Source organism: Scyliorhinus canicula, chromosome 1 (genome assembly GCF_902713615.1).
Source record: "Scyliorhinus canicula chromosome 1, sScyCan1.1, whole genome shotgun sequence".
Taxonomy (NCBI): domain Eukaryota; kingdom Metazoa; phylum Chordata; class Chondrichthyes; order Carcharhiniformes; family Scyliorhinidae; genus Scyliorhinus; species Scyliorhinus canicula.
In genome coordinates, this window is record NC_052146.1 from 42,380,553 (window position 1) to 42,396,220 (window position 15,668).

Here is a 15,668-nt window from a genome sequence, read left to right on the forward strand (position 1 = left end):
ATTCTCCGGCCCGGATGGGCCAAGTGGCCGTCAAGTTTTGCCCAGTCCCGCCGGCGTGAATTACTCACCTCACACACGGCGGGACCTGGCAGGTAGGTGTGCGGGGGCATTCCTGGGGGAGGGGGGGATCCAGCCCGACCCCCAGGGGGCCTGCCCCGCGATCGGGGCCTACCAATCTGCGGGTGGGATGGTTCCGTAGGGGCCTTCTTTCCTCCGAGCCGAGACCCTGTATGGATCTGCCATATTGCCCGGGGGCCGGTGCGGAGAATGGAACCCCCGCGCCTGCGTGGAAATATGTTTTTTTAAAAATAAATTTAGATTACCCAATTATTTTTTCCAATTAATGGGCAATTTAGCGTGGCCAATCCACCTACTCTGCACATTTTTGGGTTGTGGGGGCGAAACCCACACAGACACGGGGAGAATATGCAAACTCCACACGGACAGTGACCCAGAGCCGGGATTGAACCTAGGACCTCAGCGCCATGAGGCGGTTGTGCTAACCACTAGGTCACCGTGCTGCCCTTGCGTGGAAATATGTTGGCCGTTCTGCACATGCACGGAAATACACCAGCCACTGTGCGCATGCGCGAGGTCACGCCGGCCGTTCCGTGCATGCACGAACTTGCGCCGGCCCTTCAGCGCCGACTGGAGCTGCGAGAACTACTCCGGTGGCAACCTAGCCTCCGAGAAAGTGGAGAATTCCTCACATTCAGGGGCTGTTGATGCCGGTTTTCATGCCAGCGTGGGGACAGAGCCCCATTATTGCAGAATCGCACCCCCTGGCTGGTCAGGGCCCTCCTCCTAGAATGTGAGCACCGTAGCTCTGCCCAGCTGTCACATTGGCACTGCCAACCTGGCTGGAGTACTGCTTGGGTGCCAGTGCAATAATACCCAGGTACCAGGGTGGCACTGCCAAGGGTCAGGGCCTGAGGAGGGTGGCCATGCCCATGAAAGGAGGGTGGAGGGGGTGTTTGGAGGGTTGGGGTTGCAGGACAGGTAACCTCCGGGAGATTAGGGGAGGTGACGGGTGGGGGTCCTGGAAGGGAAGCAGTGCTGCAAGGGGGTTTGGGGGGGGGTGAGGGGCCTGAAGAGAGGGGCCCCAGGGACCCTATAGTGATGTGTCTTCACTTGTGAGGTGTGGGATAGTGTCCATGTGTGTGGGGATGACATTGCCCATGGGTGGGGATTGTTGGGGACCCACAAGCTCACTTAGAGAACGGGGCACCCTTTTGAAATGGCGTCCCAGTCCAAAAAATATTCTGGGCGGATTCTCGCCCAGTGTTGATGCCGCGCAGAAATTATGAACTTCCATGACAGCAAAACCGGTGCCACACCTGGACTGATTCTGCTACTATTAAGAGGCTAGCACAGGCACCACATGGAACACAGCTTGTCAACACAAATGAACTTAGAAATTTTTTGATGGACTGTGTATTTTGTTTATGTTATATGTGTTTGGAAATATTTTTTAAAATTTATTTATAAATTTAGAGTACCCAATTCATTTTTTCCCGTTAAGGGACAATTTAGAACATAGAACAGTGCAGCACAGTACAGGCTCTTCAGCCCACGATGTTGTGCCGACCATTTATCCTAATCTAAGATCAACCTAACCTACACCCCTTCAATTTACTGCTGTCCATGTGCCTGTCTAAGAGTCGCTTAAATGCCTCTAATGACTGACTCCACCACCTCTGCTGTCAGTGCATTTCACACACCCACCACTCTCTCTGTAAAGAACCTACCTCTGACATCTCCCCTATACCTTCCTCCAATCACCTTAAAATTATGTCCCCTCGTGATGGCCATTTCCACCCTGGGGAAAAGACTGGCTATCCACTCTATCCATGCCTCTCATCACCTTGTACACCTCTACCAAGTCACCTCTCAGCCTTCTTCGCTCCAGTGAGAAAAGCCCTAGCTCCCTCAACCTTTCTTCACAAGACATGCCCTCCAGTCCAGGCAACATCCTGGTAAATCTCCTCTATACACTCTCCAAAGCATCCACATCCTTCCTATAATGAGGCGACCAGAACTGACACAATATTACAAGTGTGGTCTAACTAGAGATTTTTGGCGAATCGTGTCCGAAGTTAATTTGTAGCTGAAGTTAATTCAAGGAGTCTGGCGAGTTCGGCAATGCTATGCAATGATAATTCGTCTTTCTTTGGCCCTGAGGAGTTTCTCACTGGTTTAGCCCCCACCCCCCACAAACATGGGTACTACCCCATAGCCCTCAAGTGAGGACATCCTGCTATGGGGTGTCTGGGGGGCCCCCTCTTCAGCCTCCCTTACAGCACCCCCTCCCTTCCAAGACCCCCACCCAACCTCCAGGCCCTTACTTATCTGCCCTCACACCCCGACCCTTTAACACCCCCCCCACTCACATTTCAAGGGCATGGCCCCCCTTGGTCCCTGACCCTTGGCAGTGACACTCTGCCACTCGGGCACCCTTGCACTGCCACCCTAATACACAAGCAGTGCTCCTGCCGACTTGGAAGTGTCGTTCAGGAACCTTGGCAGTGCCAGGGTGGCAGTGAAAAGGTGCCAGCTGGGCAGTGACAAGTCACATGCATTCCAGGGGGAAGGACCAGTGGGCTACCCTGCATTTACCCTGGCAACCCAGGGGTCTCCGATGGCCCACCCGAGTTCCTTTCTGCCTGGGCCAAATTTGTGCGGGCTAGTGCTGAACGGCGCTTGGCTGCTGTCTCCCTGGAGAGGGCGGAGAATTGTGGGAGGCTAGTGGATATCGAACAGGTAGGTTGTAAGTAAGTTTAAGACCTACTTCCGCAAACGTTATTTGGCGCCGCCCCTTTTGGGAGGAGTTCCGAATCGGACATCTCACGAGACTTGGTGATTCCCGTGAGGCATGATGTGGAGATGCCGGCGTTGGACTGGGGTGAGCACAGTAAGGAGTCTTACAACACCAGGTTAATGTCCAACATGCTCGTTTCAAACACTAGCTTTCGGAGCATGCGTACTACTACGGGTATGGGTGCACTGCCGACGAAGCGGAGGATCCTACCGACCGAGAATCCGCAGCTGATCTCTTCCAGCAGTGGGAAAGAAACTCAGAGGAGAGCAGTCTCTCTCAGCCACATGCCAATAGGAGTTGAGTATCATGACTCGCCTCTGAGCAGGCATGCAACTTGATAATTGAAGGGGTTGAAAATAGAAAAACAGGAATAACAGGCTATATAAATAACTATTAACCAGCTGTTCTCAAAGTTGTTCATTTCCTATTCGCTGAAAGTAAACAATGTTTCTTCAGTTTTGCAGCAAGCTGATTGGCATTTGCCTGTTTATATGGGCGGCACGGTAGCAGTGGTTAGCACTGTTGCTTCACAGCACCAGTGACCCGGCTTGGGTCACTGTCCATGGGGAGTCTGCACCTTCCCCCTGTGTCTGCGTGGGTTTCCTCCGAGCGCTCCGGTTTCCTCCCACAAGTCCCAAACAAAGACATTCTGAATTCTCCCTTAGAACAGGCGTCAGTCTGTGGTGACTAGGGCATTTTTACAGCAACTTCATTGCAGTGTTAATGTAAGCCTACTTGTAACACTAATAAAGATTATCATTATTATTATTAAAATGGTAAACTGCTGAAATTTTATCCCGATGATCTTTTCTTCCACAGACATTTAACAAGATTGTGGGACTCTACAGTCAATCAGTTTTCCATCTCACTCCTTCACAAGTACTCAGTGCTACTTCTGCGGGGAATTTGGTTATCTGGGACACAGTGCGGACACCACAAATTCAGTTTGATGCAGCAAAGTCATATAAAAAAAAAGCTCTAAAACTGATGAATGTACAAAATGATAGCATTACAGTGGTAACTGTGTCTGACAGGTAAGGGAAAGGCAGATCCTCACCAATGAATTATTTGCAAAACTCAGATGTGTATTTTTTTTTAAACAAACAATTTTAATGAGGTATTTTTTGGCATTACAAACAACAACAGTATAAAGACAGTGTACAAAGAACAATAAAGGTAGTGCATACACCGACACCCGCCCCTCCAAGATCCGCCTATTTAACCCTCTACCCTACGCTACCCTAGACTCTCTCTCCTCCCCCCCCCCCCCCCCCCCACCGACGATTAATTCTCCGCAAAGAAGTCGATGAATGGTTGCCACCTCCAGATGAACCCTAACACTGACCCTCTCAAGGCGAACTTAATCTTCTCCAGGCCGAGAAAGCTAGCCATGTCAGTTAACCAGGCCTCCAACTTCGGGAGTTTTGAGTCCCTACAAGCAGCGCCGGCCCTAGGGTTGCTGGTGCCCCGGGCAAGCTGAACTTCGGCGCCCTTCCGGGGGGGGGGGGGGCCGAGGCCGGGGGGGGGGGGGGGGGGGGGGGGGCGCGGGGCCGAGGCGGGGGGGGGGGGGGGGGGGGCGGACGGGGGGGGGCCGCCCTGGGGGAGGGCGGCCACCGCGCATGCGCTGGTTGGCACCGGCCCAACTGCGCATGCGCGGGACCAGAGTCTCTGGCGCCCCCTAGCACATGGCGCCCCGGGCGACTGCCCGAGTTGCCGGTGCCTTGGGCCGGCCCTGCCTACAAGCTAATAATATCCGTCTCCGGGCTACCAGGGAAGCAAATGCCAGAACATCTGCCTCTTTCTCCTCCTGGACTCCCGGATCTTCCGACACCCCAAAAATCGCCACTTCTGGACTCATTGCCACCCTTGTTTCCAATACTCTGGATATGACGTCCGCAAACCCCTGCCAATATCCCCGAAGTTTTGGACACGCCCAGAACATGTGGACATGGCTCGCTGGTCCTCCTGCACATTTTGTACACTTGTCCTCCACCCCAAAGAATCTACTCATCCGGGCCTCTGTCATATGGACTCGGTGGACCACCTTGAATTGGATCAAGCTGAGCCTTGCGATTGTAGCGGTCGTGTTGACTCTGCTCAACGCGTCCGCCCATAGGCCGTCCTCCATCTCTCCCCCAAGCTCCTCCTCCCATTTACGCTTCAGCTCCTTGGTCTGCGTCTCCTCCGCCCTCATTAGTTCTTTGTAGACGTCCGAGACACTCGCCTCCCCCACCCATCCTCTAGACACTACCCTATCCTGGATCCCCCTTAGTGGCAGGAGTGGGAACGACGTAAATATCAGAATTCGTTCCCTCTTGCCAACCCAAACCTCTCCTCCAGTGCCCTCAAGCGAGGGAAGCTCCCTTCCAGGAACAGGTCCCCCATCCTCTCAATTCTCGCCCTTCGCCATACTCGAAACCCCCCATCCTGGCTCCCTGGGGCAAACTGGTGGTTGTCACATATTGGGGACCAGATTGATGCTCCCACTGCTCCAACGCACCTCCTCCACTGACCCCAGATCCTCAAGGCCGCCGCCACCATGGGACTAATGGAATATCTCGCCGGCGGGAACGGCAGGAGTGTCGTTATCAACGCCCCCAAGCTGGTGCCCCTACATGAAGCTGCTTCCATCTGCTCCCAAACCGATCCCGCCCCCACCACCCACTTCCTTATCATAGCAATATTGGCCACCTAGTAGTAATTACTGAAGTTTGGCAGGGCAAGTCCCCCCTCCCCCGATTCTTCTCGAGCATGGTCTTCTTCACCCGCGGAGACTTACCCACCCAGACAAAGCCCAAAATGATTTTGTTAATCCTCTTAAAAAAGGACGAAAATTGGGAGGCATTGGAATACAAATAAAAATCTCGGTAGGATTGTCATCTTAACCGCCTGCACCCTCCCAGCCAGCAACAGCTCATCCCATCTCCGGAACTCGCCCCTCATCTGATCGACCAACCGGGACAAGTTCAACTTGTGTAAACGGTCCCAGTCGCGCACCACTTGTATCCCTAGGTACCTAAAACTGTCCCCAACTAACCTAAATGGTAGCTCCCCCAGCCGACCCTTCTGACCTCTTGCCTGGACTACAAACATCTCGCTCTTTGTCATGTTCAGTTTATATCCCGAAAACCGGCCAAATTCCCCCAAGGTCACCATGATCTCACCCATCCCTGCCCCTCGATCTGCTACATATAAGAGCAGGTCGTCCACGTACAGCGAGACCCTATGTTCCACCCTCCCAAACCAGCCTCTTCCATCCCCTTGAAGCTCTCAGAGCAATTGCCAGGGGCTCTAACGCTAATGCAAACAGCAGTGGGGAGAGGCGGCATCCCTGTCTTGTCCCCGGTGCAGTTTAAAATAGTCCAGGGTCGTCCTATTCATCCTTACACTAGCCTCCGGGGCCTGGTACAACATCCTAACCCAGTCAATAAAGCCCCTACCGAACCCAAATCATCCCAACACCTCCCACAGATAGTCCCACTCCTCAGATGTGTATTTAACTTTCATTGTAATCATTCAAAGCTGCTTTCCAGAATGTGAAAATTCATGTTTTTATTTAATTACTGGTCTCTCAACAAAATTGGTTTCTTAGAAATTACATATTTTAAAGCGGTGAATTCCAAAACTTTTGATAATGCATAATTAATGCTGGAAAAAGAATAAACATGCTCTCATTTTTTGTTCAGTGGATTTTTTTTCCCTGCTGGATTCTTAAAACACATCTGAATTAGTGGAATCTTTTTGATCCAAATAAGAATTTCAAAGATGAATTTAAAAAAAAATAAACATAGAACATAGAACAGTACAGCACAGAACAGGCCCTTCGGCCCTCAATGTTGTGCCGGGCCATGATCACCCCACTCAAACCCACGTATCCACCCTATACCCGTAACCCAACAACCCACCCTTAACCTTACTTTTATTAGGACACTACGGGCAATTTAGCATGGCCAATCCACCTAACCCGCACATCTTTGGACTGTGGGAGGAAACCGGAGCACCCGGAGGAAACCCACGCACACAGGGGGAGGACGTGCAGACTCCACACAGACAGCTCCACAAACATTTTATTAAGGTCTTTATAACAACCAAAGAAACAAATACAAATGTAAACATAATTCAGTGTGTAACAACCCCCTCCATCTCTTACTGTTCCCGCATAAACAAAACTAACCTTACTCCCCCTGCTCCCTTAACCCTCACCTCCCCTTATTGTATCTGCTAACAGTTTAGTTTCCCCGAAGAAGTCGATAAACGGCTGCCACCTACAAACGAACCCTAACGTTGATCCCCTCAGAGCGAGCTTAATTTTCTCAAGCCTGAGAAACCCAGCCATGTTGCTAACCCTTACCCCCGATTTTGGGGGCTCCGAGTCCCTCCACGCTAATAAGATCCGTCTCCGGGCTACCAAGGAGGTAAAGGCAAAATAGCCAGCCTCCCTCGCCCCCTGGACTCCCGGGTCTTCCGACACCCCAAACATCGCCACCTCTGGACTTGCCGCCATCCTCATTTTTAGCGCCGTGGACATGACATCCACAAATTCCTGCCAGAATCCCTTAAGCTTCGGACATGCCCAAAACATGTGAATATGGTTGGCGGGCCCTCCTGCACACCTCACACGCCTGTCCTCCATCCCAAAAAACCTGCTCATCTGGGCCACGTCATGTTTGCCCGATGAACCACCTTGAATTGTATCAGGCTGAACCTGGCACATGATGACGACGTGTTGACTCTGCTCAGGGCATCCTTGCACAGACCCACCTCTAACTCCTTTACCACTCATCTTCCCATTCATGCTTTAGCTCACCTACTTGGGTTTCCTCCCACTCCATAAGTTTTTTTTATAGATTTCAGATACCTTCCCCTCCCCCAATCCTGTTCGAGAAACTACCTTGTCCTGTATCCCCTGTGGCTGTAGAAGCGGAAAGGTCGAAACCTGCCTTCGCACAAAATCCCTCACCTGCGGATAACGAAACCCATTCCCTCCCAGCAATTCAAACTCCTCTTCCAGATCCTTCAAACAGGGAAAGCTCCCATCAATAAACTCCACCAGCTTTGACAAAGAGTCATCGGACTCAAAACGTTAGCTGTTTTCTCTCCCTACAGATGGTGCCAGACTTGCTGAGATTTTCCAGCATTTTCCCTTCCCCCCCCAGCCTCTCAATACCTGCTCTTTGCCACCTCAGAAACCCCCCATCTAACCTCCCCAGCACAAACCAGTGATTACCACAAATTGGAGCATACACTGTCGCTCCCTCCACTCCCATTTGCTTCCACCACTGCCCCAAAACTCTCAGGGCTGCCACTACCACCGGGCTTGTGGAGTACGGGCCGGCGAGAATGGCAGAGGAGCCGTTATCAATGCCTCCAAACTTGTGCCCTTACATGAGGCCGCCTCCACCTGCTCCCACACCGACCCCTCCCCCACTATCCACTCCTAATCATGACTAGCCCTTCCAGTCCTTTGACGCTCTCAGTGGCATTGCCATTGGCTCTATAGCCAAGGGAAACACAGTAGGGAGAGTGGACATCCCTGCCTTGTCTCCCGGTGCAGTCCAAAATAGCCCAAACTCACCGGTTTCATCCGTACACTCGCTACCGGTGCCTAGTACAGCACCGGACCCAGTCACTGAAGCCCTGCCCAAACCCAAACCGTCCCACAAATAATTCCACTCCACCCGGTCAAAGGCCTTCTCCACATCCATAGCGACCACCACCTCCGCCTCCCTCCCCTCAGCGGGCATCATGATTACATTCAAGAGCCTTCTAATGTTGGCCGTTAACTGCCTGCCTTTGACAAACCCCGTCTGGTCTTCCCCTATCACCCCCGGAACACAGCAATTTGGCGTTGACATTCAGTAGGGACATTTGTCTGTATGACCCGCATTGCTCTGGATTCTTTTCCCGCTTCAGGGTTAATGAGATCGAAGCCTGTGACATTGTTTGGGGGTGGGGGGGAAGAACATCCCGCTCCCTTGCCTCATTAAGTGCCCTCACCAACAGCGGGCCCAACATCACAGAAAACGTCTTGTAAAATTCCACTGGATAGCCGTCCGGTCCCGGAGCCTTACCCGAATGCATGGCCTCCAATCCCTACTACTTCTACAATCCCGATCGGGGCTGCCAACCCCTCCACTAACCCTTCCTCCACCTTCGGAAACTCCAACCCCTCCAAAAACTGCCCTATCCCCTCCACCCCAGCTGGGGGCTCATACAGCCGACTGTAAAACTCCTTGAACACCACGTTCACCCCTGCTGGGCCCAAGATAATTTTCCCCCCTCTGTCCTTCACTCTTCCTATCTCCCTGGCCGCCTCCCTTTTCCTAAGCTGGTGTGCTAGCATCCTACTGGCCTCCTCACCATACCCATATATCACCCTTCTTGCCTTTCTCAACTGCCCCACCGCCTTCCCTGTGGATATCAGACCAAACTCCACCTGTAGCTTCTGCTGTTCCTTCAACAGCTCCGCCTCTGGGGCTTCAGAATACCTTCTGTCCACATGGAGTATCTCCCTAACCAACCTATCCATGTCTGCTCCAAATTCTCCCAATGAGGCCCCCCCCCCCCCCCCCCCCCCCCGAATCCACCACTATACTCCCCATCTCAAATGACACTCGCTTATTGATCAAAATCGCTACCCCCCTAGTTTTAGAGCTAGCCCCGAATGAAATAACTGCCCAACCCACCTCTTCCTCAGCCTAGTCTGATCCACTACCCTCAGGTGTGTCTCCTGTAGCATTGTCATGTCCACCTTCAAACTCTTGAAATGCGTGAACACGTGAACCCTCTTGACCGGCCCATCCAGCCCTCTCACGTTCCATGTGATCAGCCTGGTCAGGAGCAAGCCCTCCCGCGCCGATCAGCAAAGACAAATTCTTAATATGAGCATGTCTATGCATCATTTTCTTTCACAACTGAAATTATAACACAGATAAAGAATATGTTTATAATTGTGCACTAAATACTGGTGAGGAAACTTTCCTATATAGTCACATTTTCAAAGAATACCACAAATGAAGAAATAATTATGATATAGAATAAACATTTCCCACTACAGGATTTATTTTGATGAACATACGCCTTTTTAAAAAAAATACTGCACCTTGTAACATACTTATTTGCAATTGAAGTTATTTGAAACATTAATTATGTTATTATTTACAAATTGTAAGCTATGAGATGAGAATAAAAGTGATAGAAAAATTGAAAACAGAAATTAATTATCGATTTGAAGTCGAATTGAGGAGTTTAGTTATCATCATGAGCCAAACAACTTCTGCTCACAATTTTTCCCTGTTATTCTGCATCATGTAATGTTTCATAACTATGTGAGAGGGTTAGCTAAAAAGGTCACATGAGCTGTCAGCTCATATCGTCTGGCCACATACTGGTTATGGAGCCAAGCTCTCGAAAGCCACTTTTTATCATTATTTTCACACACTGATCTGAAAGCTTCACTGGCAGAAGAATAAGTGCAGACATTTGTCCATAAATGTGTAGGTTGGGGCAGCACGGTGGCACAGTGGTTAGCACTGCTGCCTACGGCGCTGAGGACCCGGGTTCGAATCCCGGCCCTGGGTCACTGTCCGTGTGGAGTTTGCACATTCTCCCCGTGTCTGCGTGGGTTTCACCCCCACAACCCAAAGATGTGCAGGGTAGGTAGATTGGCCACTCTAAATTGCCCCTTAATTGGAAAAAATAATTGGGTACTCTAAATTTAAAAAAAAAAAAAATAAATGTGTAGGTTAGGTTGATTGGCAATGCTAAATTGCCCGTTAAGTGTCCAAAGGTGTGATCAATGATCAAGGAACTATTGGCCATGATCAATGTGTGGGGTTACAGGGCAGAGGAGCAGGCATAAGTAGAATGCTCTTTTGGAGGGTCGATGCAGAGTCAGTGGGCCGAATGGCTTCCTTCTGCACTGTAGGGATTCTATGGATGTGTGCTTCCACTACCTTCTCCAGGTAGTAATGTGCTGTGTTTAATCCTTCTTGGATTTCAGCACTAAGAATGGCTTTGGACTCCACTGTGATCTCAGCTGAGTCAGTCCTTCAATATGGCCCACAGTATCTCCATGTGATTGCAATGCTCATTGGGGTTCCACTTTGAAAAATGGAATGTACAGAATCCTGAGGGCTCAAGCTCAGGATTCAGTGATGACTTCTGTTGAGCCTCTGCATTGCATTGTCAAATTTCACTTTAATCTCAGTTGGTTTTTGGCACGGTGTAAATAATGATTGAAATTAACTGCTCGGTCAACTTTCAGGAATGTTGCAGGGATGGAATGCAGTGGTGTTGAATTTGCGATTTGACCAACATTATAAGGAGCCAAACCAGGAAATCACAAAAATTTGCAGGTCAACCCAGAATCTGAAAACAATGGCATGGGTTTCTGAATGACTGCAGTGGCCACTGCTTCAACCTGTCACAGCTGGGACCACTGATCTAACAGCCAATAGGATTAGTAATGTTTCTGAATGCAGCATTCTAAAGATGATTTGGCTAACACAAAATGATGTACGGAGTGTGGTGGTATAACTAGGAGGTTTACGGTACCTATCTGCCATTGGCTCAGGTCGGTCATGTGCCTCTCTGCTGATTGGTTGAGGCTAGTCATGTGACTGCTCACCCATTGGCTGAGAGGCAAGTAGTCCCGCCTATGAGGCGGGGTATAAGAACCCGTAGGACCTGGCAATCGGCCTTTCTCTGCAAGTCGACTATCGGGCACACAACTAGTTGATTAAAGCCTGATATATGGAACTTCTTCACGACTCGAGTCCAATTGATGGTACATCACGGAGAAAGTCCTGCTTCAAGAGCTGCTTACTAATCCTAGATCAGTGGTCCCAGCAGTGTCAGGTTGAAGCAGTGGCCACTGCAGGCACTACAGCCAGAACCCAAAGAAGCAGTTGTGGAAGCTGAACGATAAATCTGTGGTATCGGTGAGGCTGGCTGGCAGGCCCATGTGATGTAGGAGGAGGGGTTTAAGAGGCCAGGGGGAGAGCTAAGGGTGAGTATCTTGGTTTTGGGGGGGGGGGGGGGGGGGGGGGAGGTGCTGCTGCCTTAGTTGGACACAGACATCCTTTCTAAAGGAAGTTCCCCTCACTACCGCCCAAATCAGCTTGACCAGGATAAGCTGCTGTGCTATCTGCTTGGCCTGGTCTCTGCTGCCATGAGTAAAATACCAGCAGGGGGCAGGATGAGGCACTTAGAGTTATAGAACAGTACAGCACAGAACAGGCCCTTCGGCCCTCGATGTTGTGCCGAGCAATGATCACCCTACTTAAACCCACGTAACCCGTATACCCAACAATCCCCCCATTAACCTTACACTACGGGCAATTTAGCATGGCCAATCCACCTAACCCGCACATCTTTGGACTGTGGGAGGAAACCGGAGCACCCGGAGGAAACCCATGCACACACGGGGAGGACGTGCAGACTCCACACAGACAGTGACCCAGCCGGGAATCGAACCTGGGACCCTGGAGCTGTGAAGCATTGATGCTAACCACCATGCTACCGTGAGGCCCCTAAAGCCACTTGAGTGGCCATTAATTACTGGCCTCCAAAGACAGCTGGAGAGCTTTGTAAAATACAGTCCAACGTGCATCTGCGGTGTGATGCATGCACATCTCTATTTCTGTAAATTGGTTGTTTACAGTGAGCCTAGTGCCCTGATCCCACTCGTTTTAGTTCAGAAAAAGAAATGGCGCCATTGGAATTTTCGGCTCAATGTCCTTTTGCAAATACTGCAAGTAATAGAAAGAGCTATGTGGTGACTTTAATAACTAGGAAAGTATTTGGGATAGAGAATTAGACAGCTTGAACATCCTCAAATATAAAGTTGAATCTAAAAGTATTTTTGTGACTGCAATGGTGTTGAAAGGACGTGATGTGGTGCAGTGGGTAGTGTCCCTTCCTCCGAGCCAGAAGCACCAGGTTCGAGTTCCACTCCGGGACCAGATGGCCATGAATGATGTGCTTATAACATGGCCAAACAAGTTGATTATCAACCAAATCCCAACATGCTTAATGCCCCTCAAGCTATAGCCTCTGGGTTCAGGTTAATGACCCTTTAATAGGAAAAACAAGCTACAGAAAATAAACGTAAATGTATATTTTGTCTGCCTCATGCACTGGTTGCATTCTGAGTCCAATGGTGTTGAAATATTTTTAAATTTTAGAGTACCCAATTATTTTATTCCAATTAAGGGGCAATTTAGCGTGTCCGATCCACCTACTCTGCACATCTTTGGGTTGTGGGGGTGAAACCCACGCAGACACGGGAGAATGTGCAAACTCCACACATACAGTGACTCAGGGCCGGGATTGAACTCAGGTCCTTCAGTGCCGTAGGCAGCCGTGCTAACTACTGCGCCACTTTGCCGCCCGCACGTTGAAATAATTTTTGAGACAAATGTGTTAGTGTCCATGCTGTAAAATTAAATTGCCTGTATTTGTTTATATAATAGTAACTACATTTTTCATGTTCACTACAGGTATATAGTGACATGTGATGTCAAAGGATGCATTAAGTTTTATGATGAGCAGCTTTGCTTACTTAATTGGTATAGTAACTTCAACCTGGGACCCATCAGTTCAATTTCCTTCTCCAGTCAACCAGCTGTCAAGGCCAATGAGAAAACTTCTTATCCATCGGAGTCTACCATCAATGCTCCGCAACTTATTGTCAGGTTAGTAATCTTTGGGTGAAATTCTCTGCCTCGCGCTGCCGGTAGATGAGTTCCTGGTGAGGGGGGAGAATCCTGTGTTGGGGAGAAAATGGGATCGGCACCCTTCCGATGCTCCGGCACCCCCATTAGCGCCGGGACCGAGGTTTGGGTCTGTGCTCCAGCAGGAGAATGCAAATGGGTCACTATGACCTATTTGCATTCACTTAGTGGGCCAGGCACCATAATTGCCGAGGATTCTGGGCCGAGAATCACATGGGTGAGAATTACAGTAGGTGTGGGCAAGTGTGGCCTTGGTGTGATGGTCCTCCCGATGGGCCATGGAAACTCCTTTAGGGAGTTGCCCCCAAAGTCCATCTGAGGGCACCCCCACAATGCAAGACCTGCCCATCCCACCCCCACCAGAGACCCCCAGAGCTTCCTAAATAAAAAGAGACCCCCGCAGAGACCCGCTAAATAATGGAAAACACCCCTTCCCCCCAGAGATCCCCTAAATAAAGAGACCCCTGTCTGGAAGCCCCCAGAAAAGAGACCCCTGTCTGGAAGCCCCCAGAAAAGAGACCCCTGTCTGGAAGCTGGAGAGAAGTCCAGACAGAGGCAGTGAAAAAAAAATACTATTTTAACACTCACCTGGGCAATACACCTGCTGGCTCAGACACTGGAAGCTCCTATTAATTCCTGGAAAGAGAAAACCAGTCAGCTATGTTTAAGCCCCCTCAGATCCTTGAACTGCAAGCCATTCATTCATTTTCCTTACCAGGCTGTGATTGATAGCTGGGATGTGTGGAAGCTGTCAGCTTTGCTCCATTCATCTTCCTTTACAAAGAACAAGAACAAAGAAAATTACAGCACAGGAACAGGCCCTTCGGCCCTCCCAGCCTGCGCCTGATCCAGATCCTTTATTTAAGCCTGTCGCCTATTTTCCAAGGATCTACTTCCCTCTGTTCCCCGCCCGTTCATATATCTGTCTAGATGCATCTTAAATGATGCTATCGTGCCCGCCTCTACCACCTCCGCTGGCAAAGCGTTCCAGGCACCCACCACCCTTTTACGGTTGAGTAACTCTCAAGTGCTCTAACCATAATGTTTATAAACTTCAATTTTTGATTGACAGGTCCTGGCCCATTTCAAACAGATTTAAGTAAGTACTTTCTAATCACCTCCCTTGAGTGGCTAGCTGGAAATTGACAGCCTGGTTAGAGTGGACGTGGAGAAGATGTTTCCACTAGTAGGAAAGACTAGAACCTGAGGGCATAGCCTCAGACTGAAGGGACAATCCTTTAAAACTAAGATGAGGAAGAATTTCTTCAGCCAGAGGGTGGTGAATCTGTGGAACTCTTTGCCACAAAAGGTTGTGGAGACCAAATCAATGAGTGTCTTTAAGACAAAGATAGATAGGTTCTTGATTAATAAGGGGATCAGGGGTTATGGGGAGAAGGCAGGAGAATGGGAATGAGAAACTTATCAGCCATGATCGAATGTGGAGCAGACTCGATGGGCCGAATGGCCTAATTCTGCTCCTATGTCTTATGATGTTATGGAAAGAACTGTTGGCCTGCTCTTCTTTGTCACAGCGACTCTCTCTTGGTGATACAGGATTAGTCACATCCAGTCGGAAAACAGACCTGCAATTTGGAAGTTCGATTCATATATGTCCTGCTAGTGAGCTTGCAGCAAAGTAACTCAGCACGTTGAATCTCCTCATTTTGGCAGAAGAGGCGGCAGATGCCATTAGCGTGGTGACGCAGCTGAAATGTGCTCCCAGTGCGGCCGGCCATTTTGAGCGGCCAACCCAATCCTCCATTTTTTGTCCGCAATATGGCAAACAGCATTTGCCACGGCAATACCCTGCTTATGGAAAAACATATGCCATCTGTAATGGCAGGAATCATTTTGCAACCCAATGTTATTCAAGGAGAAGGCTTGAACAAACAAAGAGTATCAGCGCTATAAGTGTGCCTAGAGTACACCATGGGAAGGGGCTGGAAAATCCTCCCCCAAAATCTTTCAGCAAGATCTTTGCTGACATTTCTTCACAGTTTTTCAAAACTCCCCAGTGTGTTCACCTTCATCTTATGCAGGATGATCTGGCAGTAAATATACATTAAAATTGAGTTGTGATTTAAGCTTTTTAAATGTAATAGCCCTAAAAACTG

General features: G+C 49.7%; 1 protein-coding gene across 2 annotated transcripts in view; it reads left to right on the plus strand.

Moving 5' to 3' along the window:
- The window catches only part of cfap251 (cilia and flagella associated protein 251), a 135,863-nt gene that overhangs the window by 65,327 nt on the left and 54,868 nt on the right, over window positions 1-15,668 (plus strand). For both annotated transcript variants that reach the window (XR_005459784.1, XM_038789752.1), the window contains exons 10-11: window positions 3,638-3,852; window positions 13,321-13,515. Coding sequence is in view for 1 of the 2 variants with exons in the window: in XM_038789752.1 (XP_038645680.1) it covers window positions 3,638-3,852; window positions 13,321-13,515 (410 nt within the window). In the remaining variant the exon portion in view is untranslated. The remainder of the gene's footprint in view (window positions 1-3,637; window positions 3,853-13,320; window positions 13,516-15,668) is intronic.